The following is a 24506-nucleotide window of genomic DNA, read 5'->3' on the forward strand; positions in this document are numbered from 1 at the left end:
CTTCCATCCCCTCCCCATGCACTACCGGCTGTCTGACCCGGGCACCCAGTCTGGGTAGGCTAAGATGGTTCTCACATCGTGGCCTTCTTCCCTAGCCCAGCCAGACCACAACTTCCTGTCTTTCTCATTCAGAGGATGAGACGGAGTGAGGCCACCCGGCTGTGCAGACTCTGACCCTGGCTTGAAGCTTGTGCCGGGACATTGCCGGTCACAGTTGGCTGCAGCTCTTCTTGGCGTCTAGGTTTCTTTGAGCAAAAAACTCTGCCTAGGGACAGTGGATTTCCGAGCAGGCCATTTACTGGGAGGGAGTCAGCCCTGCATTCAGGGCCCTCCTGAGTCATCATGCTGTTAGGTCTGACCAAAGAGGGGGTGGCCGCCTTTCCCTTACCGTCCTGAGGGCCATGTTTCATTGGCTGATTCCTTTCTAGGTCCTTTCTCCGGGACCAGGGTGTGGGGTAGCTGCCTGGAGGGGAAGCTGCATTGTTTTAAACACAATAGCAGTCCAGAAATAGCCCCAACTCCTGGCTCAGCTTTTTTTTTCTGATAAAATAGTTTATATTTACAAAAAACATTTCTAACATGATGCTGTGAAGGCCATGCCCCACCCACTGATGGGACAGAGTACATAGAGACTTCCTCCACCACACTCCCCAGGGCTCTGACACCCTCAACTTGGTGTGACTCCTTGGCCACTTCCTCCTTTCTTTAGCGTGCCCTTTCTACTCCTGGATGTGACTAAATGGCACCAGAGAGCTTTGTCGTGACTGTTCTTACCCAGAGTGAGGCTTGCGGAGTCCAGGCACCCAGGACACAGGTGGGGTACATTCAACAGACAGTAGAATTTCACCTTTATTCTCTTATTTGTACCCTACAACGGTGCACCTGCTCTTGTATGCCATTTGGGGTTAGGTGCCAACAGGAACTGACATCGAGAGCTTGAGCCATGGGTGGGTGGGTGGGGTCTCATGGCCTGTGGGCACAGTACAGTCACATTGGCACAGGTTGTTTATTTGTTTGTTTTGAGACAGGGTCTCACATAGCCCAGGCTGGGTTCGAACCCAAGCAGGTGTTCTGATTTACCTACCTCCACCTCCCGCATGCTGGGATTACAGGAATGTGTCGCTGTGCCTGGCTTATACAGCACTAGGCATCAAACCCAAGGCTGATAAACTTTCTACCAACTAAGCTACATCTTCATCCTACATTGGTACAGATACAGTCTACCTCCTCCCAAGTCCAGCTGCACTACATATCTGATCTACATTCACTATGTAGCTCTCTCTGGCTGGCCTGGAACTCACAGCAAACTGTCTACCTCTGCCTCTCAAGTACTGGGGTTAAAAGCATGAGCCACCATGCCCAGCCGGAATACATTTTTTTTTTTTTCAAAATTAAAAACAAACCCTTCTAATCAAGGAAGAAACTGTAATAAAGGTTGTATTCCTACATGCATGTTGTATGTTCCTTATCCAAAATGCTTCAGTAGAGTGTGTCTCAAGGCTAGACTGTTGGCTTAGTATATGCAGAAGCCCTGGATTCTAGCCCCAGCCCCCTTCTCAAATAAAACGAAGACATTCAACTTTCAGAGATGTATTATGTTCCCTGAAGAACAGCAGGGTAGAGCAGACTCCCTATTGGGGTCGATCTCTCATGTGTGTCTGTGTCAGAGAAATGTCTGTTTGGGCCCTTGGAATTCTTTATATGTTCTAAACACATGTGTCCCTTCTCCAATACATGCTTAGCAGTGAGGGAAGAGAGGCACAGCTCCACACTGCTGCCCTCAACAGCCTGAGGAATGGCCCTTAAACTTTGGAGTTAGGCCAAATCGGAGTGTGTGCACTTGTTGACTTATGATGAAATAGAGTAGGGTTTTATTTCATTAAATATTTTTTTTATTTTTCCTTCCATGTCCTTTAGTAATATTTTAATATTAGGGTTGGATAGATGGCTCAGTGGCTACAAGCATTTGCTATTCTTGCAGAGGACCCAGGTTTGGTACCAGCGTACACACACACTTTAAAACCATGTGTAACTCCAGTCCCAGGGAATCTGGAGTCCTCTTCTGGCCTTTGTGGGCACTTGCACTCACGCAGGGTACCTGTAAACGTGCAAGTAAACCACGCATGCATATAACATAAAAATAAATCTTTAAAACTATTTAAATTTAATTTTTATTATTTTAGTTATGTGTTGCCTGTGTCTGTGTGCAGGTATGTGCCTGTGAGTGCAGGTGCCCACAGAGGCCAGAGGAATCGGATCCTCCTGGAGTGGGAGTCATAGGTGCTGTTTGATATAACTGCTGGGGATTGAACTCCTGTCCTCTGGAAGAGCAGTATGTGTCCTTAACGGCTGAGCTGTCTCTCTAACCCCCAAAGTCGTTTTTGTTGTTTGTTTGTTTGTTTGTTTGTTTTGAGACAGGGTCTCACTCTGTAGCTCTGACTGTCCTGGAACTCATGTAGACCAATCTGGCCTTGAAACTCACAGAGATCCACCTGCCTCCTGAATCCTGGGATTAAAGGTGTGTACCATCACTGCTCGGCTAAAATAAATAAATCTTAAACAAGGACATTTTAATATAGGCTTAAGCATGAGGGTTATGAGAGAGGAGATACACCCAAGAAAAAAAGATACACCCAAGAGCACTGGGCATGACCTCCAAGAAAGAAGAGTGGAAAGTAAGACACCTGATGTCGATTCAGGCCCCTCAACGAGACTCAGGATTGCTGGCCCTCACATTGCGTTGGCCACATAGACCAATTCGGTGGCTCTTCGAGTGACATCTCAAAAGGTTGCTAGGAGACCCTCTCTTCTCCCTCTGTGTCTTCTGAGGACTGAGGTAAGTGGCTCTGTGGACGCCCGGGATGGAATTACAGTCTGATAAGTGAAACCAGGAACCACTGGGGTGGCACAGTCTCTTGGCAGCGCTTTTCCTGTAAATTCAGTTTCTGGTGAGATTCCTAGAAAGTTTCAGACTTGCAGCCGGGGAAAGGTGAGCGGCTTTAAGTGGCTGATTGTATTGGGTTCCTGCTTCCCTGTTGGCCTGGGTTCCAGGGTGAGGGGCTCCTTCCCTTTCTCATGCCAATAGTTCCTCCTGTGTTTCCACCCTGCCTCAGAATGGCTGCAGATATTTTCTCTCAGTCTAGGAGGAGCCTTTGCCCTGTCTTGGTAGTAGTTTTTGACACAGAAAAACTTTCCATTCGGAAAATTGGCTAGTTTCTCTTTTCTGAGATATGTCCCTACGGCTGGCCTGGAACTCACTCCTGAGAACAGAAAGACTCAGGCTCAGAGATCTGCCTGCCTCTGCCTCCCGAGTGCTGGGTTAAAGGTGTGTGCAGGGGGAATCTGTGGTTGGTATGTAAAATGAATAAAAAATGTCTTTATAAGAAAAAAAAAAAAGGTGTGTGCCATCATGCCTGGCTGTGCTTGGAGATTCTTTTTTGTTTTTTTTTTGTTTTTTTTTGTTTGTTTGTTTTTCAAGACAGGGTTTCTCTGTGCAGTCTTGGTGCTTGTCCTGGAGCTCGCTCTGTAAACCAGGTCGGCCTGGAACTCACAGAGATCTGCCTGGCTTTGCCTCCTGAATGCTGGGATCAAAGGCATGCACCACCACTTCCCGGCTACTTGGAGATTCTTAATGCTACTTCTAGGCCATTTTTGAGGACTATTTGTGCACAACGTGACACCATAACCTGTGTGTTCTGAAGTGCCTGGGAACGCAAGGGGACTCTTGTTTTGTAGTGCTGGTACGTGCTAAGCAAGGGCTTTACCACCAAGCCACAAACCTTGTTTTACCACAGAGCCGCAACTATAGCCCCATGGTAGGTTTCCTGTGGGTACTTGGAAAGTACCTGCAGCATGGGCCATGGGGATTTTTATTTATTTATTTAGGCAGGATCTTGCTGTGTAGCCTAAGTTGGCCTGAAATTCATTTATGATACTCTGCCTCACCTCCAGATTGTTGAGATTACAAAAGCAAACCACTGGTCCCGAGCAGCCATGGGGATTTAATAAAAAAAAAAAGCACAGATCCAGGAGCCCTGGGAGATTCATGTGGCCCGACTGTCTGGTATGGGATGAGGGAGGCCCCCAGAAGAGAAACTGTGGAGCCTAGCCCTGGCCTTTCCACCCATGTCTGGCGTTCCCCTTCTCAAACCCTTCCAAGCCTTGGAGGAAACAGGACAGAGATCAGATTTGCTCTGCCCTGAGCCTTACAGAGTCCCTGCCAACTGAATCCTGGCCTACCCCCTGGCCAAGTACCTCAAACAGGAAGCAGGAAGCAGAGGCTCAGAGATGCCGGGGTCTACCGACCACACACACACACACACACACACACACACACACACACACACCCCACAGTAGCAGGGCCCAGACTCCAGCCAGGGCCCTGCAAACAAACTCAAGATTTTGATTGCTTCCAGAGTGGCCCAGGACCCTTGATGGATCCCCTGTGAGGTCTGCTCCTCTCAGGGCTTGTGCCTAATGGAGGTCATCTGAGATGAGGGCCTGATGCGAACAGTCAAATAAGGAGGAGTAAAACCTGTTCTTTTGACATCAGTGACATTAACAACTTGTTTGGGTTCCTGGACAAGGATGAGGGCCCCAGAAGTCAGGCAGCGTATAGGCTGGTTCGGCTACTTCGATGTCCTGCTGTGGTCACCAGGTCCTGCTCTGCTTGGGACCTAGAATTCCTTGTTCTGCTCCCCTACCGCCAGCCAACTGACCCAGGTTTTGCTCCCAAGACTTGCTCAGTTACTGTTCCTTCACTCAGGCTGACAATAGATTACTAGTAGCATTTCAGTGGTTCTTTTTTTTTTTTTTTCGTTTTTTATAAAAGTCCTGGAAAATTCCCTTGGTCTTTTTTCCCCTCGAGTTTAAACATTCCCATGACAGGGCCCATAGAGTTTCCCCTCGAGTTTAAACATTCCCATGACAGGGCCCATAGAGGAAGGTCAGCTGGGAGGAAGGGCCGGGACCAAAGCCCCCTCCAAAGCCAATGACCAGCACCAACCTGCCCAGGCAGAAAGGCTGTGCTTTGCTCTGAATCCAGTATGAAGCTGGAAGAGGTTCAGGGTCAACAGGGGTCAGAATTAGCTTAGAGCTAGAAGGGGGCCCAACAGGCCTCTGACTCTGCTGCCTCCAGCAGCGTCCACCTCGCCCCGTTTCCTGCTGAATTTAACCCAGGCTACTGCGGCGGCCTGCGGTTAACCGTGCAGTTATTGACTAGGCGTGGATCTTTACACTCCCTTCCCGACGGTTCTTCCAGCTGTCCACGGGGTCCACTCCGCGTCCTGGCACAGGAGAGCTTCCTGGAGGTGGCGGGAGATCAGCCCTTTGTCCCTTACTCGTTGCAGGGTGGGCCTGGATCGCTGGAGAAAAGCCTCGGGGGCTGGATGACGTGGACGGGCACCTGAGGACACCGCCCATTCCTTCCTGTGTTCCGGGGGACAGGAGGAGGGACCGAGCCGGCCCAGGGGCTGCGCACGCGCCGGACCCGCGGGTCTGCTTAGGAAATGACTGCGCCAGAAGCCCAGGCAGAGACGGACCGGCCCTAGAAGAGGCCCCACCCACCCAGGTCCGGCTAGACACGCCCCCAGCGAAGTCCCGCCCCTGCCAAATCACAGGCCAGGCTCACTCCAAGTATACAGGCCCCGCCCCTCTAGGCCCCGCCCACACAGCTACCACAGACCACGCCCCTTCTCCCCATGGACCGGCCCCCTTCCCTCTAGGTCCCGCCCCGCTCCGCGGACGCTGCTCGCTGGCAACCAGCCTAAGGGAGGCGCGGAGGCTCGGGCGGGCTTTGGCTCGACTCGACTGCAGAGGCTCTCTGTTGGGGTCTGGGTTGCCGGCGCGTACGCCATCAGAGTCGGGGTCGGGGCCGGGCAGTCAAAGGCTCGGAGCGCAGTGCGACGGGCGGGTGGCGGGGAGGTTATGGCGGAGCCCACGGCGCGACACCTGTCGCTGCCCTCGGGGCTGCTGGAGCTGTGCGCGTTGCTGGGCGCCTCTCAGGACAGCCTCCGCGGCTTGGAGCAGGTAAGGGGCGGGAGGGGAAACTGAGGCAGGGTGGAGGTCGGAGCCGCGCCGGCCGGGTGCGTGCGGGGCTGGCTTCGGTGGTGGCTGCGCACCCTTGTGGCGCCGAAGCCTTGGGGTCGAGTCCCAGCTGTAGGGGGTGAGCGCTAGCTCAGGCCGGGGGGGGGGGGGGGGGGGGAAGAGAGGCAACTAGCTGTCTTCCCCTCCCTCCGCGCCCACCCGCCTCTCGAGGCGGGGACCAGCCGGATTTGTACCTAGTGTTTGTGGTGGTGCAGACATGCTTCTGTGCACTGAAGCGTTGAGGCGTCCCTTCGCCCCCAGGATGCCACCATCTGGGGCGAGGTGCTGACCCAGAGGGGACCCGAGGAGTTCACGGTCAACTAGACAAGATCCTCTCCGAGTTTCGACTAAACGATTCCCTTCACCGCACGGAGCTTCAATGCCTCCTAAGCAGTGGATCCTGTACTCTACACTGAATAGTGAGGTTTCAGGTGTTAGACTCAACCACCAGCTTTGAATATTCCGCTTTTAGTTGGCTAGTTGCAAAGCTGTTTTCTTCACTTGCTAGGCAGCCCTTCCTCCCTCCCCTCCAGCTGCATCCAGCAGCCAAAGGTAGACTTATCTCCCTGTCTCTGGAAAGGCAGGGCCTTCTGAACACCTCGTGCTCTTTTTTTTTTTTGCTGCATTTTCTTAATTCTGAAAGCCAGGTTGTTTTCTCCCAATCCATGGGTGCCTCTCTTTTTCCTTTGACCCAGCATGATTGTGAACTGTCATTTTCTCCAGAGATTTCCCTAGTGTCCTGTTAAGTGTCAGGATAAATCCTCTGAGTGTTTACACATGACAACATGGAAAAGCATAAAGGCATGCCTATTGATTGACAGCTGTCTATCCAGGGACAATGAATAGTGGCGGCAAAATGGATGTCACCAAGACAAGTCAAACCTTAGTAAAAGTAGCCAAATGAGTGTTAAAGCCTAGACAGTTTCGTCCATAGGCCAGTGTGACCAGTAAGTGGCGTTAATCCACATAAATGATTTAGAGTTCTCACTCCCCCGTCCCTTCTAATGCCAGCTTTTCCTCTGTACAGCGCCATCGTCTTTCCGTCTCTTAATTGACCAGACGGAACTGCCTTCTTTTTCTTAGTACGGAAATTACCTGGTTTCACTTGAGGTCTTCTGGGCATCCTTGTCTTTGCTTCCTGGGTCTTGCAGTGTACTTCTTGCCTATGTAGTGTGAGGCATGCCTTTGAGAACTGGCTGAGTCAGCTCGGGTATTCACAAGGGTACTTTCCTGAATTAGGCAGGTGGTGGCATCCCCCAGGTTAAGTGAGAGGGGGAAGTTTCATTTTACTTTTCCTCACTCTGTACTCTTGCTTCTGCTAGGGATTTCAAAGAGAGGAAGACAACAAAACAAAACAAAAAACAGTCCAGGATTGAGGAGGGGGGGAAAGAGAGTTGAGAGGTGGGCTAAACTTTGGGGTAGTTTCACTTTATATCAACATCAGTGTTAACAGTTAGCCAGACAGATTTTATTAGTTTAATTTTTGCAGCAATTCTCTTTTGAATGTCCAAGGCTTTAAAATAATTTTTAATTTTGCCTTTTAAGACTGGCATTTAACAGCTGGGTGGTGGTAGCACATGCCTTTAATCCCAGCACTCAGGAGGTAGGGACAGGCAGATCTCTGTGAGTTTGAGGCCAGCCTGGTCTACAGTCTGAGTTCCAGGACAGTCAGGACTACACAGAGAAACCCTGTCTTGAAAAACAAAACAAAACAACAAAAACAAAACAAAAAAATTGGCACTTCGCTGGGTCTGGTGGCTTGATCTTGTAATCCCAACACTTGGGAGACCGAGACAGGAGGATTACTGTTTGAGTTCTAAGTAGTCTAGCCTAAGCTATAGAGTGAGATCCTACCTTCAAAAACAAAACAAAACAAAACAAACAAACAAACAAACAAAAACCTTTAGGGCCTGCTGGCCCAGTCCTAGCACTTGGAAAGTAGAAGCAGGAGGATCAGGAAGGAGCTCAGGCTAGCCTTGGCTACATAGTAGGTTCAGAAGCTAGCCTGGGCTATGAGAGACCCTGTCTCAGAAAAATAAGTTACTACTTATCTGTAGTCTGGGTATTCGCATTTGGTGATACATGAAGACAGAAGACAAGGAGTATGAGAAATACCCAGTTTAAGGTCAAGAGACATAGTGCCCTGCTTATTTCTTTGAGGGTGCCCTAACTGTTATATTTCTTAGATGGGGGTGAGGACTAGTCATTTTGTTGGAAATCCTGCCAAATATTTCAGAGCTGACCAGTCCCCCTGTGAATCACTGCGGTTAGTTTTGATTTCCCCCACCCCCTGACTCAGGATGGAGCCCTTTATTGGTTGCTGGGATGTGAGAGGATCCATTGTCAACTCACCCAAGGGTGCGTGATGTGCTCACACTGCCGTCCGCACCATTCCAGTGGAGTGGCTTCCTGTTCTGTGAGAAGCAGTACCGAGGAAAATTCCCGGATGATGACAGTGTCCTTCATCTGCACTGTCCAATATTATAGTCATTGGCCACATGTGGCCACCCAACCCTGGAAGTATGGCCAGTGCACTGAATTTTACATTTAATTTATTTATTTGAATTGTTTAAAAAAAACTTAAATTTTCCCCTTTATTTCATGTGTATGGGTGTTTTGCTTGCATGTATGTATGTATGTATGTATTATGTATGTGCATCATACATACATGTATGTGTGTGCAGTGCCTGCAGAGGCCAGAGAGAACATCAGGTCCCCTGGAACTGGAGTTACAGTTGGTTGTGAGCTGCCGTGTGGGTGCTGGGATTTGAACCTAGGTTCTCGGCAAGAGCAGCCAGTGCTCTTAACTGTGGAGCCATCTGTCCAGCCCACTTTTAACTCCCTTTGACCCCAGTGGACTCCTGCTGTGACTGTGTTGGATAGTCCAGTTCCAGAACATTAAAAAAACATCTGTGAGTTTCTCGGATTTCTCTAGTGATAGCCAATCTTCCAGGGAGAAGCAGCAATACTGCTGTGTGACAGGACCAAGGAATAAATCTGTCACTCCGTGAGCAAGGTGGGTCTGGGTTTTGCCTTTTAATTAGCTTTTAAAAAAATGACCGTTGGATAGAGGTTTAATAAATGGGAATGCAGGAAATAACCATCTGTCTGGCTCACTTTGGGCTGGCAGAGGTTAGGCTCAGTTGGCGTAGTCTGTGGTACTGTCTTCTTAGCCTTGCAGCGAGAGCAGCTACAACACATTACCAAACAGCAGACATACAGTATACGCTTAATGGTTGGGCCTTCCATTTGCAGGAATATAGTCTTGGGGTTTTTGTTTGTTTGTTTGTTTGTTTTTGAGACAGGATTTCTCTGTATAGCCCTGGCTGTCCTGGAACTCGCTCTGCAGACCAGGCTGGCCTCGAACTCAGAGATTCACCTGCCTCTGCCTCCCGAGTGCTGAGATTAAGGGCATGCACCACTATTGCCTGGCTGTGGAACTTATTCTAACCGAGGAACCAGATGTGTGCAGCTGTTTCAATGACTCTGTCATTTGCCGTCTCCCCTACTCCCAGCACGATGGGATATTTACAGTGATCCGGATGTCTTCAGAGGGGTTGGTGGATGCATCATTGGATGCTCACTTGGCTAATGCTATATAACCGTGAAGAAAGCTGACTAGCCCCACCGCAAAGTTAAACATCAAGGCAACAGTTTGAATTGGGTAACTGCATTATGAAAACATGTCCCAAGCCTATGTACGTGTCAAGAATGTAAGGAAGTACCCTAGGCAATGCAGAAAGGCCTGGAGTTACAGAAAAGGCTTTCCTCGTCTAGTGCTTCGGTTTTGAATGGTAAAATGTCTTGTTAATGGGAAAACATCTTGTCTTTTTAATCACATCAGAAAGACAAAAGTGTTTTCCATGAATAATGACTGCTGAGACAGTAGGATTTTAAAAAAAAAATTATTTTTATCTTACTTGCATTGGTGTTTTGCCTGAATGTATGTCTGTGCGAAGATGTCAGATCTTAAAGCTACAGACACTTGTGAGCTGCCATGTGGCTCCTGGGAATTGAACCCAGTTCCTCTGGAAGAACAGTCAGTACTCTTAGCCACTGAGCCATCTCTCCAGCCCCCAAGACATTAGATTGTTTTTTTTTGTTTGTTTTTGTTTTGTTTTGTTTTGTTTGTTTTCTTTTGTTTTGAGACAGGGTCTCACCATGTAACTCTGGCTGTCCTGGAACTTGCCACACAGACCAAGCTGGCCTCAAACTTACAGAGATCGCCCTGCCTCTGCCTCTTGGATCCTGGGATTAAAGGGGTGAGCCACTGTGTTGGCTAGTTTAATGTCAACTTGGCACAATCTAAAGTGGTTGGAGAGATGGGAACCTCAGTTGAAGAATGCCTCCATAAGATCTGGGTGTAAGCAAGTCTATAGGGCATTTTCTTAATTAGTGATTGATGGGGTGGTTCCAGCCCATTGTAGGTGGTGCCATCCCTGAGCTGGTGGTCCTGGGTTGTATAAGAAAGCAGGTTGAACAAGCCATGAGAGCAGCACCCTCCATGGACCTGCATCAACTCTTGCCTCCAGGTTCCTGCCCTGTTTGATTTCCTGTCCTGACTTCCTTTGATGATGAGCTGTGATGTGGAAGCGTAATCCAAATAGCCCCTTTCCTTCCCTTGGACATGGTGTTTCATCACAGCAATAGCACCCCTGACTAAGACAGCAACCATGCCTGGCCGAGCACATTATTAAATGTTTTTTCAGATCTATTCATGTTTACGGGTGTCTTGCCTATGTGCGCGCGCGCGCGCGCGCGCGCGTGTGTGTGTGTGTGTGTGTGTGTGTGTGTGTGTGTGTGTACACATTACAGTGCTCAAGGAAGACTGGAGAGGGTGTCAGGTCCCCTGGGACTGGAGTTACAGATGGTTCCGAGCTGCCATGTGGGGGCCGGGAATTGAACGTGTGACTTCTGGAAGAGCAGCCAGTGTGCTTGACTGCTGAGCCGTCTCTCCAGACCCTTGAGTACACCATTTTAAAGTGACCGAAGAGAGGCTGACACCAGGCGTTGGCTTTGGTGTGAAGACCATCCAGATTGACTGGGGGTCGGGTGGGGTGGGGGAGGGGCTCAGAGTTTATCAGGTGCCGGCAACGCAAACCCAGGAACAGCATCGCCACCAGAGAGCTATCTGTGCCGTTAGGAGGAGACAGAACTGTATCACATTCTCCGACTTTCCTACCCTCACAACCTTGATGATGGAGGAGCAGCACTGGTGGGATGGAGAAACCCAAAACACCGAGAAGCTGAGGTCTGCAAGGAGATCCTGTGGGAGGTGGTGATCTGGAGGGGGCGGTCTAGGAGGAGAGCCTGTAGGTACTCTGGTGGGACAGGTCTGCCACAGCCTGCCCTCTGGCTCCTGTCTGGTAAACGGTGCGTGTGGGGAGGGCTGAAGGTCTTTCCGGTGAGGAGATGGAGTGGGCAGGATGTTAGAGAGTGCCAGGCCATTGAAGAGCAGCAGAGTCGGTCACAGAGGTGCCGTCCGCTTCAAGACGCCTGAGAGGGTAAGCTGTGCATGACCTTGGGGTACCTTAGCCTGGGGCACAGGCTATCATTTTGCTCACATAATGCTGTGACACATGTACACATGTGATATGCACATGGGAAGGGATAATGGTGGTGACATTCAGACACTTGAGTGTGGTTCAGGGACAGAGGTGTGTGCGGGGACTCTGCCTCCCTCCAGGAACCTGGTGTGTCTGTTAGATGGAGTAGCTAGCTCTCTTCCGAAGAGTCTGGATGCCGACACTGGTGGCAGCAGTCTCGTCCCAGGCGGGCGAGGTGTCTTCACTCTTCAGGCAGAGCCGTGAAAGGTTTGCTTGTGGGTCACATGCACCCACTTTGAGACACAGGCTGTCTGGTGCTGGTTTGCAGATGTGACGCCATGGGCGGCAGTGAGCCTTGCGCAGGCCTGTGACAAGGTGGAGTTTGCACGTGGCGAGAGGACGATGCATTGTCTACAGGTTGGAGTCTTACGTCCCCAAACCCAGACTCTTCCATCCTCACTAAAGAAATCGGAGGTGGGGCTTCGGCTTTCCTAGGTCCCTCTCTCTGCTTTTCTCTGTGTGTCTTTGCTGGGTTGTCTCTTCACCCCTAATAGAAGCCTTCCCCCCCCCCCAGACAGGGTTTCTCTGTTATAGCTTTGCTCCTTTCCTGGAACTCACTCTGTAGCCCAGGCTGGCCTCGAACTCACAAAGGTCCGCCTGCCTCTGCCTCCCAAGTGCTGGGATTAAAGGCATGTGCCACCACCGCCCGGCTAGAAGCTGTTCTTTAACAACTGAGAGAAAAGAAAAATTTTAGGTGGAAGATAGGGGTTTTTTGGAAACCAGCAGGTAACTTTGAACCTGAAAGGGACCCCTGATCCTCCAGTGGGTGCTCAGGGAGGCAGCTGGAGTGTCTGAGCTGGAGCAAGAGCCTGCGAGCTGTCTGCCTTTGCTGCAGATATATTGTCACATGAGAGAGCTCTGGGAGTCGGGAGTCAGTCTAAGGACTCCATTCTGGGAAGAGAGCCCCGGACTGGGCCAGGCAGGAGCACTGAGCAGAGGAAGGCTGGAATAAAGGGAGTCCACGGTCTCCCGTGTTACCTGCGGCAAACTTGGTTTGCTCCTGTGACTGTGATTGACAAGGAGATGATTCTTGGTGTAGGGATGCTTCCCTCTGTCCCCGTGGTTCTAAAGGAGGCAGAGGTGGAGCGTGGTGTTTTCAGCTAACGTCAGACCTGTGGGCTCAGGCTTTCTGTGTCTATGACTGGAGACATAGATGCTGTGTTTTGGGTCCTTAATCCCACCGGAATTACTGTCACGGTGAAGAGATCCGTGACAGCATGTGACGGCAGTGAGTTCTCTTTGCTGACAGGACACGTTGCCCACGGAACAATTTTGAATGGAAGGAATTCTCATTCCTTCCTCTGATCCCCGCAGACACACTTTAAAATTCGTGTGTGTGTGTGTGTGTGTGTGTGTGTGTGTGTGTGTGTGTGTGTGCCATGTGTGGGGACATTTTAGTGCCATACCATGCGTGTGGAAGTCAGAAGACAACTTGTAGCAACTTGCTCTCTCCTCCCACCATGTGGGTCTGGTGATGGCAGTCTCTCAGGTCCTCAGGCTTGGTAGCAAATGCCTTTACGTGCTGAGCCATCTTGCCCACCCATCCCACTTTTTTTTAGGCTCAGCTGACCTAAACTCACTATGTTGCTGAGAATGACCTTGAACTCAGGTCCTCCTTGCTTCACCTCTCAGGTTGTTGGGGGTCACAGATCACCATGCTCCGGTGATCTTCTGACTTTTACTAAATATTGACTTGTGGTTGTTCCTTTTTTTTGCTGGTCACGATCTCATTGCTTTTGGGACAGTACCCTCCCTAAGGCATCAGTGATTTCCTGTTCCCCACCCATGCCTGACGTCCTATACCAGCTTTACAGTGCTGGATGGAACTAACTCAAGGCCTTTTGCATATTAAGCAAGTGCTTATCTGCCCAGATTGTCAGGGACTGGATATAATGTGAGCAGTGTCCCAGGGGACCTGACAAGTATAACACAGATGCAGGTGTTGGTGCCGTATGACAGAGTTGAGAACTTCTCAGTGTCTACCCTCTCGCTACTCTGTGTAGGGCACACATGAGTACTCAGGGGGCTTCTCCCTGACTGAGCACTTGAGCCCTGTGCTTGCCTGAGTGCTTCCACTCAGCTGGGAGAGGAGAATGCAGATGGAGAGGCTTGCTTCCAGCAGCTCAGGGCAGAGCCAGTGTTTGAACTTGTGCCTGAGTGTCACAGCGCCTGGCTCTGAACTGTGCTGCTTCGTACCAACAGGACAAGTTGCTTCTGAATTCCCAGCCTGTGGGGCACATGTAGGGCCTGGGAAGTTCTGGAAAGAGTCATCAGCTGACCCGAACCTGAAAGGATAGGGTTCCTCTGCTGGAGCCTGTGTGCATGGAGGAGAATCAGAGATGCAAACAGGATGCCCACCTAGAACATGTGTCATGAATGTGGGTAGACACATGCAGTGACTTTTTCTTTTTGCATTTAGCTATGCTAACGTGTGTGTGTGCGCGCGCACGCGCGCGCACATGCACACACTCATGCATATGGAGGTCACAGGTTGATATTGGGTATCTTCCTTGATCACTTTTTTCCACTTTATTTACTGAGGCATATTGTGGGGAAATCCATGGAGTCTGTTTAAAAGGCAAGGAATTTTTTTAGGGGATAAAAACAGGACAGCATGGGAGATTTATCATAGGGTCCTGGAAAGCCGAGCTACGGTCCATGCTGTTTTTCCGCCTGGTCCGTCTCAGCATCCAGAGAGCGATGCCTACATGCATCCCAGGTCTTAAGGGTCCACAAGGCCACGCCCCAGGGGCATATACTTCAAGGTCATAGGTAGATGGAGCAGTTACCTGATGCCTCTAGGGGTGATGCTTCAAGGTCATAGACAGAACAGCTACTCACTCTAGAGGCAGGGTTTCTCACTGAACCTGTAGCTCGCCAGTTCATCTAATCTGGCTAGCCAGTTTGCCCTAGGAATCCCCTGTCTCTGCCTCTTGAGCTCTGGGATTATGGGTGAGCGCTGGGGATCTAAACTCCCCTCTGTGCCAGCTCCCCAGCCACACATAGGGAGTGACTCTTGTCTTCCTTTTCTTAGATTCCCCAGAAACGAGGAGTGAAGAGTGTCTCTTCCCTTGCCCCTGAAGTTCTGTCTGTCTTCGTACCTCCTTTCACCACAAAAGACGATGGCCAGGTGGCCGGGGCCAGCTGTACCCTCGGCAAAGCCAGGAGGCGGTCCTTCCGGAAGAAGAGAGAAAAACCCAGGATGGAGTCCTGGAAGAGCCACCCTGGAGACTCAAAGGGGCCCAATTCTGAGGATGTCACCATCCCGGGGGATGTAGACCTCCTTGCCCTGCCCCAGCTGTGCTTCCCAGGTATGTTGCCATAGCAACCTGTGGTGTCCTTGGGCTCTATCCTCCCTGAGTGTGCTGCTCCGGAGATCTCCACGCTGGGGACAACAGTGGGTTGGAGAATGGGATTTGGTTTTTTTTTTTTTTTTTTTTTTTTTAAGTCATTGTTTTTTTGAGACAAGATCTTGCTATGTATTCCAGACTGGCTGAAACTCTCAATCCTCCTGCCTCGGCCTCCCAAATTCTGGGATCACAGATGTGCTCGTGGCACCTGGAAGTCCATATTTTTGGTCTGGGGAAGTTAAAGCTTGAGAAGCCCGGAGGGTGCCTGCCCCTCCCTCTCTGTCCCCTGCTTCCTGTTTATTAAAAAAAAAAAAAAAAAAACGAGAGGAACAGGTTGCCATTCATCTCTGAGCTCACCAGTGCCAGCCGATGAGAGCGCTTTCTGTGTCTGGACTTCATGTCCCCGCTGGCCTTAAGAAACATTCAATGGCTGGTGTGGCATACCCAGCCCAAGGGCTGGATCAGGTTCTGTCTCTGGTTCCCACTCAAGCCTGCTGCCCTTTCCTGGCTGCGGGAGTCATAACCGAGAAGCAGACGCAGGTTAATCTGCTCTGCCCAGAAGCATGGTGTCCATGCTGCTGTGCTACGCTGTGTGTAGTGGAGGGACTGTGAAAAGCTGCAGGCTGGGGAAGTTTGGAAGCAGAGGGCTGGAGAGAACAAGCCTGAGAGCAGAATAGTGCTTGAGCATCGACGCTCCTGGTGGTGAACTGTGCTCTCCACATTGGCTCATGGGTTCCCTGGGCCTTTGGCTGCTGCATACAGCAGACACCCGAACTCGCTTCCCCTTTCTTTCTGATCTGCCTGCAGGGGGCGTGTGTGTGGCTTCGGAACCAAAAGAGGATTACATCCATTTCCTGGTCCTCACGGATGTCTGTGGGAACAGAACCTATGGTGTGGTCGCCCAGTACTACCGACCCCTGCATGTAGGTGGATCTGTTGCTGTCCTCTGGGTTTGGGGTGGGCCTTTTTTGTTGTTGTTGTTGTTTATTGTGGTGTAATAATACACCTGTTACTTTTTCAGCCGTTGGGTGACTCTGCAACATTGTGTTCCCAGTGCATGCAACCTTCCAGAACTTTCCATCTCCCAGCTCATGCTCACTCAGTTCTCACTGCCGCCTCCCTCCCCCAGCCCAGCAACCACTCAGCTGCTTTCTGTCTCTGGATCTGTCTTCTGCACACTCCAGGATGTGGAACCGCCTGGTGCTGGGCCTTTTGTGACGGACTCTTGTCACCGAGAGCTGTGTTGTGTGTGCCTTTGTGTTCTAGTGGTATGCCTCTGTTCATCCCAAGGCTGGGGTTCTCTGGGGTGGCTCCTTGGTCCTTGCTCTTGAAAATCCAGTGCTGCACAGCGTGACCTTTGCAGGGCCCGTCTATATGGGCTGGAAGGCCGGAGCGGGTGTCATTTCGGAATGAGATGCCGACTGTTGGCTGTCTAGGCCTGTGTACTGTCAGCACAGGAGGTGACATGTCCTTGCTGCCCTTTGTCCAGGATGAATATTGTTTCTACAATGGCAAGACCCACTGGGAGCCCAGCGTGAGCTCGGCGAGACGCTTTGTACCCTTTGCGGTGTGCGTGGTGTCCCGGTTCCCGTACTACAACTCCCTCAAGGACTGCCTCTCCTGGTAAGCTGGGGGTCAGTGTTGTTATTAAGAGCTAGGTCTGGTGGGCCATGGCCAGCTGGGCCCAGGAGCACTGTAGGAAGCCTGGGGTTTCCACCAACACATGTAGAATCAGGATGGCAGGAGGAACGCTCCACTAAGGGCTTCAGTTTTACGATTATTGTTTTTTTTTTTTTTTGTGGTTTTTTTCAAGACAGGGTTTCTCTGTGTAGCTTTGCGCCTTTCCTGAAACTCACTTGGTAGTCCAGGCTGGCCTCGAACTCACAGAGATCCACCTGTCTCTGCTTCCCAATTATTGTTTTTTAAAAGGGCATAGCTGGGTATGGCAGTGCATGCCTTTCTTTAATCACAGCACTTGGAAGGCTGAGGCAGGAGGATTGCCTTGAGTTTGAGGCCAATCTGCTCCACATAGTAAATTCCAGGCCAGCCTGGGCTACAGAGTAGGACCCTGTTTCCACAACAGCAACAATAAAATAATAAATAAATAAAATAAAAATAAAAAGAGAACTCCATATGAAGAGAACTCTAGACCTCATGACCTAAGAGAATCAGCAGGCTGCCATTTGCTGGATGATTTAGTGACATTCACAAATAGATCAAATCCTGGCATCATCGATAGCCCTCTCTGCTGCCATTGAGTGGGAGTTCTGAGGACATAAGGCATTTCTGAAAGACCAGGAAGGCATTTGGTGGGACTCAGTGGGTGCCTGTAATCAAAGGCTGCCATTGTGAGGTGGGATGGGGTCCCACCCTAGGCATGAGCCAGGTTTAGAGCCCCATGCTTTGGAGCTTCAGAAACCATGGTTCAAGGGTTAGGAATGTAGCTCAGTTGGTAGATTGTTTACCTAGCATGCACAAAGACCCGGTTGCATCTACATAAACCCAGGCTGGTAGGGCATGCCTGCAGTCCCACCACTGGAGAGGCAGAGGCAGGAAAATCAAATGTAATCCTTAGCTACTTAGGGAGTCTGGGACCAGCCTGGGCCACACTTAAAAAGGTCATGGTCCTGGGATTGACGCTACTATTTGACTAAAGACAGGTGGTGGCAGGCAGCATGATCTCCTTCCCGAGACAGAAGAGCAATTCTCAGAGTCACTGAGTGGCTAAATGGCACTTGGTGTCTTTTAAGGGACACTTGTTTTAGACTCTACACTTAGGTCACAGAGTGAGACAAATGCCTGCTGGCTGAGCAGGAATCTCTGTGTGAATTCCCAGCATTCATATTTGAATTCCAGCGTTATCGTGGTTCACTTTTCAAACAGAGCTGCCTCTTGGGCGCAGTTCAGTCTGGCGTCTGCCATAGACGGACAGCGTCTTTACAGACAGAGGACTTGGTTGGTCTTAGTGAGGGACCGAGATGAGGAAATGCATGTTTAAGGAAAGGTCTGCCAGCTCAGGGAGTGATGAGGGGCCTTAAGACTGGCCCTTCGGGCTGGAGAGATGGCTCAGTGGTTAAGAGCACTGACTGCTCTTCCAGAGGTCCTGAGTTCAATTCCCAGCAACCGCATGGTGGCTCACAACCATCTGTAATGAGATCTGGTGCCCTGTTCTGGCCTGCAGTCATACATGCTATATACATAATAAATAAATCTTTAAAAAAAAAAAAAAAAAAAAAAGGCTGGTCCCTCTTCACCTCCTCACTGATGCTCTTTATTCTCGGAAATAGACCGCTCTGCTATCTCTCAGGCTCTGTTCTCTAATAGAAGCTCATGGCTTAGGGCAGGTGCTGCCTGGGAAGACAGCGGGAAGGCGTGCTTTCTCATTCTCCCTGGGCCAGTTCCCGGTGCCAATTCAGCGGCTGACTGGTCACGTGGTGGCAGTCCCTCCTGCTGGGTGCCAGTGCAGACATGTGACATCAGAAAGTCCACTGTCGTTGTCGTCGTCGTCATCGTGCTTTGTGAGCTCTCTCCTTCTGCGGCCTCTGCTGCGCTGTCAGAAGTGGAGAGCAGCTGGGGAGGCGCAAACGGCAGAAACCAGAAACGCAGGATGTGCCCTGCGTGGGGTGTGGTGGCCCCACCCCTGCCCTCCCAGCCCCCCTGGAGGGAGGGTCAGGAGTTCGAGTCATCCTTAACTAACTGGCAAGTTTGAGGCCAGCAGGGGCTACCGGTGACCCTGCCTCAACTAACCAACCAGAGTGACATGTCTCAACAGGCATGATACATGTGACATGTCTCAACAGAACGGATACATTTGTGTTGGGGACAGTAGATTATAGGCAGTTTAACTTTAAAAATTTACCTTGATGTTATTATGTTTTTACAATAAATTCAAATGTGGAATATTGGCTTTTTCTATGTCCTGACGTAAGACCTGTGAGTAGTTATTATTTGGTATTTATGTATAAGCAGAAACGCTTTGAACTGTGGTTGTGATCGGTGGACTGTCTTTCCTGACAAGGAGGGACCCCATGGGTACTCAGCCCTATGGACTCCATATCTTAGCCCTAAGGACACCACACGTCTTCACTGAGCCGTGACCTCCAGGCTCTTGTATAGTTCCTTAGGCAGGGTCACTTTCTCTCCGGGTCAGATTTCCCTCCTTTGGGCCAACTTGTCACTGACAGGTGACAAGCCCCCTCAGGTACCAACTGCACTTTTACATGTAGTTATGACAATCAACTTTTTTGAGGTGCAGTGGGGTATTGGGAAAGTCCTGCCATTTCTTTAGAGGTTCCCCACTTGTATCCCGTGTGACTACTTCGAAGATCTCCTGCCTTTCAATCAGTTCCCATGGGACAGGTCTCTGCCCCCAGGCTGTCACTTACCTATTTTGTTATTTCTTGTTTGACTCAGTGTTTGGGTTTTTGGTTTTTGTTTTTTTTTTTGGAGACAGGATCTCTCTATGTAGCCTAGGCTGGTTCTTCCTGCCCGAGTCTGAGTGCTGGGGTCACAGCCATGTGTACCACACCTGGCCACCCCTTACATTTTAAAGTTTTACTTTAAAAGTCTGATTGTACCAGGTAGGTGTGGTGGCATGTGCAGGCCTTTGGTCCCAGCACCCGGGAGGCAGAGGCAGGTGGATCTCTGTGAGATCAAGCCCAGCCTGGTCTACAGAGCGAGTTCCAGGACAACCAAGGCTCTGTTACACAGAGAAACCCTGTCTTGAAAACAAAAATAAAAACAACAAAAAAAAATACACTTCGGAACCTCCCTCACAGAGTTCAAAGTCTCATGTTTCCAATCTTCCCCACGGAAGCATAGCATGCATGCAGTCACACACGCACTTTCTAGCCAATTTTTTTCACAAAAATGATTAGCACCCCAAAACAAAATAGCTGAGGTTGGCAATCTTGGACAGTGACGCTCTGACGGTTGTTTTACTTTGTGACTTTTTTTTTTTTTTTAAATTTCAGTTTATTGACTCATCTGAAGCTCTGTAAGGATTTTGAAGTTGACAATCACATAAAAGATTTTGCTGCGAGACTGTCGTTAATACCCAGCCCACCACCTGGGCCGCTCCACTTGGTAAATGAGACCTGGCACTGTGCTGAGTTTTGGTGTGCTGAAGAGCGCTGAGTCAAAACGTTTTTAGCTGTTTCCGGTGTCACCCATGTTTAACCTGCTCTCCAGACATTGCTCTCCTGGAGTCGAATGGGTTTTGCCTACTCACCTCTACAGGAAAAAGTCAGCTATTCGGACTGGGGTTTGGCTGAGGGGCCCGTGACCGGCAGAGCTGGCCATGTGTGGTGGACCAGTTTAGTATTAACTCATGAGATCATTTCTCACTCTTCAGAAACTACAGGCCCAACTTTCCGTATAAGGAAGTCCTTTTTATTTATATGAGTTTAAAGCTTTCTTTTTATTTATTTGTCTTGGGTGTTAGGTGCAGGAGTTACTTTTTGTCTTTTCTCTGGTACATCCCACTGATAAAAGTATCCAGCCCCCTGGCCTCTGTTCTTAGAAGAGCCATTGTACTGTTTAAACAGCAGATAGGTATTTCCCCAGCTGGGTGCCAGCCCAAGAAATTTTGCTAGCTTCTTGCAGGCTCTCAGGGCCCCCCGGTGAAGCTGGTTAGTATCTCTTCTCATGGCTGGAATAAAATGAAACGAAGCGGCACCATAGGAGAGGGAGGGCTCCAGGGACTGTCCCCACCCCCCGGGGGGCTGGGAAGGCATGGTGCTTTCCTGCCAGAGGCCTGCCTGCCCATAATTCAGTACTTCAGTCAGCCCGCTCTGCGCTCTCTCTCTCTCTCTCTCTCTCTCTCTCTCTCTCTCTCTCTCTCTCTCTCTCTCTCTTTCTCTTCCTTTTTTGAGTCAGGATTCCTTTGTGTAGCCTTGGCTTACTGGAACTAGCTCTATAATAGACTGGCCTTGAACTCACAGAGATCCGCCTGCCTCTGCCTAATGAGTACTGGGATTAAAGGCTTGCACCACCACCTTCTGGCTTATTTGTTTTGTTTTGTTTTTGAGACAGGGTTTCTCTTTGTAACTGTCCAGAACTTGCTCTGTAGATCAGGCTCTGCCTCCCAAGTGCTGGGATTAAAGGCGTGCACCCTGGCTCTCACAATGGTTTCTAACGTGCCCAAATGTGGGGCATTTTGACTGCTGTTGTAGACAGCTCTCTGAATTAACAGTGGCTCTTGGTCCTCATAGGTATTTAACATGAAGCCTCTGCAAGTTGTCTTTCCCTCTCGAGCGGACCCCGAGAGCCCCATCATCGACCTGGACCTTCACCTGCCCTTGCTCTGCTTCCGGCCTGAGAAGGTGTTGCAGGTGTGTGGGTGCCAGGAACACTGCTGGCTAGACAGGATTAAACTGCACTTTCCAGTGCAGGCCATGGCTTCCATGCAGCATCCAGGGATGGGGCACTTGCCTCAAGCTCTTAGTGTGAACCCCAGAACCGCCCAAAAGCATAAAACCAGGAACCCATGTGCTATCTGTGCCCTATGCCTAAAGCGGACACTTGCCGCAGCACACGGGTCTGTAAGCAGCCTTGGCCTTGGTTTTGGTAAACAGAGTGGGGCATGAGACTAAAAGCAACCTCTCGTGGGCGGGGAGGAGCTTCTCATGTCCAGCCCAAAGCAGCCAGAAGCAACCGGAAGCCAACACTGTTCTCGCTCCCCCTAGATCCTGACCTGCATCTTGACGGAACAGCGCATCGTGTTCTTCTCCTCAGACTGGGCCCTGCTGACGCTCATCGCCGAGTGCTTCGTGGTCTACCTCCACCCCCTGCAGTGGCAGCACACCTTTGTGCCCATCCTGTCCGGTCAGATGTTGGACTTCGTCATGGCACCCACATCTTTCCTCATGGGCTGTCACCTGGACCACTTTGAAGAAGTCAGAAAGGTGAGGGAGAGAACTGCGGCTGGGGTGCGGAATAAACCCACGTGACTCCATGGCGCGGCAGGTGGGAAGCTGCATTTGAAAGCGCTTGCACACTGCAACCTGTGCAGTGAAAAGCCAAGGAAGAAAATGCTCGCGGTGCTGGACCACGTCGTCGTTCTGTGTTCAGGGCCCCACGGGGCGTACGCATGCGCAGACGACACACAGGTCTCATGCCCCTGGACCATGTGTACGCACCGACGCACCGTGCAGTCTCATTGGCTCTCTTGCTCTCGGGGTGTGTTTGATATCAAGACCCCTGCAATTCAAAGACCAGAGTCTTGTGTTATCCTCCCAGCCCACTTAGGTTCAGAGCAGGACCTGTGGCTTGCGATAGACAATCCGTGGGGACAGACATTCGGGCACTGGAAGGCTGTGACCTCAAACCTCTGCTGCCGATCAGTCCCTTCCTCGGCCTCTTTCCTCATCTGTGAAGGGAGGCAGGGGCATGTCCTTGCGGGCAGGGCTCCAAGCCTGTCACACCACAGCTGGCTTGTAGATGGCCATTCTCCTGTCCTGGCAGCATGCTTTCTGCCTTGTTGTTTTAAATGCATCCACTGCGCTTTGCTAACACTTGGCATGTATGTACAGAGGGCTGCTCCCAGTGTTAGCGGCATCTGTGGGTCTGGCTGATCACTCTCTGTGTGGCTTGCATTTATTGAAATAGCTAACTTCTTCCTCTCTGAGCCATCAAAGGACAGCAAATTTGCCAATCTTGTTGCTACAGTGAGGACCAAGTGAGACACAGAGTAGCCCCTGGGTATACTCCATGTAGGTGTTAATGGAGGGTCACTGTGATGCTAATCGGAGGTGGTGTTTATTTGTTTGTGACAGAGCCTCACGCTGTTGCCCAGGTCTGCCTGGAACTCACTGTAGCTCAGAGCGGTCTTGGCATTTTTCCTGCCTCGGCCCCCCAAGTGCGGGGACCCCAGTGTTTGGCTATGGTACATGTTTAGATTGTGATCTGTCATGGATCCTGGGTAGATGGACAACTGTCGACTTGGAAACGGTTGACAGATACTGGGATCACTTCCCCTTTGGTTGTGATGGCAGTGCTGCTGAGGACATGGTTGTCCAAAAGGTTCTTGTGTGAGCGAAGGTCTCCTTTCTCTCTGGGATATAGCCCAGAGCAGAGCCACTGAGTCAGCTCTATGGCTAACCATCTGAGACACTGGCAGCCTCTGCAAGGCAGCTGCCGGACTTGAGAACACAGCAGGCAGTCCTATCTCCTGCCCTTGGTGACTCCTGTTCCTGTCTCTGATCCTGGTGCTCCGGCGGGTGAGTGCCTGGTAGCTCAGTGCCCGATGGTCATTTATTTCCAGTTACTAATGGCATCCACGTCCTTTCATGTGTGCATTGGTATAGTTCCATGGGACAGGGAGACTAGCATATTTGTCTCTGTGTGTGTGTGTGTGTGTGTGTGTGTGTGTGTGTGTGTGTGCGCATGAGGGGGCAGTGTCATACATGTTGTGGCATGTGTGTAGAGGTCAGAGGATGACATTTGGGAGTCAGTTCTCATATTCCACTTTATCTGCGGCAGGGTCTTGTTTCTGCTTCTATGTTGTGAATCCAGTGAGCTTCTGTGTGATTCTCTTGTCTTCAGTGCCATCTCACTGTAATCCTCCTGTCTCCACCTCCATCTCACTGTAATCCTCCTGTCTCTATCATCTCACTGTAATCCTCCTGTCTCCATCATCTCACTGTAATCCTCCTGTCTCCATCATCTCACGGTAATCCTCCTGTCTCCACCATCTCACGGTAATCCTCCTGTCTCCACCTCCATCTCACTGTAATCCTCCTGTCTCTATCATCTCACTGTAATCCTCCTGTCTCCACCATCTCACTGTAATCCTCCTGTCTCCATCATCTCACGGTAATCCTCCTGTCTCCACCATCTCACGGTAATCCTCCTGTCTCCATCATCTCACGGTAATCCTCCTGTCTCCACCTCCATCTCACTGTAATCCTCCTATCTCCACCTCCATCTCACTGTAATCCTCCTGTCTCCATCATCTCACGGTAATCCTCCTGTCTCCACCATCTCACGGTAATCCTCCTGTCTCCATCATCTCACTGTAATCCTCCTGTCTCCACCTCCATCTCACTGTAATCTTCTTGTCTCCATCATCTCACTGTAATCCTCCTGTCTCCACCTCCATCTTACTGTAATCCTCCTGTCTCCACCATCTCACGGTAATCCTCCTGTCTCCACCTCCATCTCACTGTAACCCTCCTGTCTCCACCATCTCACTGTAATCCTCCTGTCTCCATCATCTCACTGTAATCCTCCTGTCTCCATCATCTCACTGTAGTCCTCCTGTCTCCATCATCTCACTGTAATCCTCCTGTCTCCACCATCTCACTATAATCCTCCTGTCTCCATCATCTCACTGTAGTCCTCCTGTCTCCACCATCTCACTATAATCCTCCTGTCTCCATCATCTCACTGTAATCCTCCTGTCTCCATCATCTCACTGTAATCCTCCTGTCTCCACCTCCATCTCACTGTAATCCTCCTGTCTCCA

General features: G+C 50.4%; 1 protein-coding gene across 2 annotated transcripts in view; it reads left to right on the plus strand.

Moving 5' to 3' along the window:
* The first annotated feature begins 5726 nt into the window (after positions 1 to 5726).
* Dennd3 (DENN domain containing 3) overlaps positions 5727 to 24506 on the plus strand; it is a 53398-nt gene continuing 34618 nt past the window's right edge. Inside the window, exons 1-7 of one of the 2 annotated variants that reach the window (XR_003736303.2) lie at positions 5727 to 6027; positions 14725 to 15001; positions 15848 to 15963; positions 16530 to 16663; positions 20014 to 20125; positions 21253 to 21372; positions 21727 to 21945. Coding sequence is in view for 1 of the 2 variants with exons in the window: in XM_028886019.2 (XP_028741852.1) it covers positions 5926 to 6027; positions 14725 to 15001; positions 15848 to 15963; positions 16530 to 16663; positions 20014 to 20125; positions 21253 to 21372; positions 21727 to 21945 (1080 nt within the window). In the remaining variant the exon portion in view is untranslated. The remainder of the gene's footprint in view (positions 6028 to 14724; positions 15002 to 15847; positions 15964 to 16529; positions 16664 to 20013; positions 20126 to 21252; positions 21373 to 21726; positions 21946 to 24506) is intronic. The other variant, XM_028886019.2, reaches the window with a different exon arrangement.

This window comes from Peromyscus leucopus, chromosome 20 (assembly GCF_004664715.2).
Source record: "Peromyscus leucopus breed LL Stock chromosome 20, UCI_PerLeu_2.1, whole genome shotgun sequence".
In the NCBI taxonomy this organism is placed as follows: domain Eukaryota; kingdom Metazoa; phylum Chordata; class Mammalia; order Rodentia; family Cricetidae; genus Peromyscus; species Peromyscus leucopus.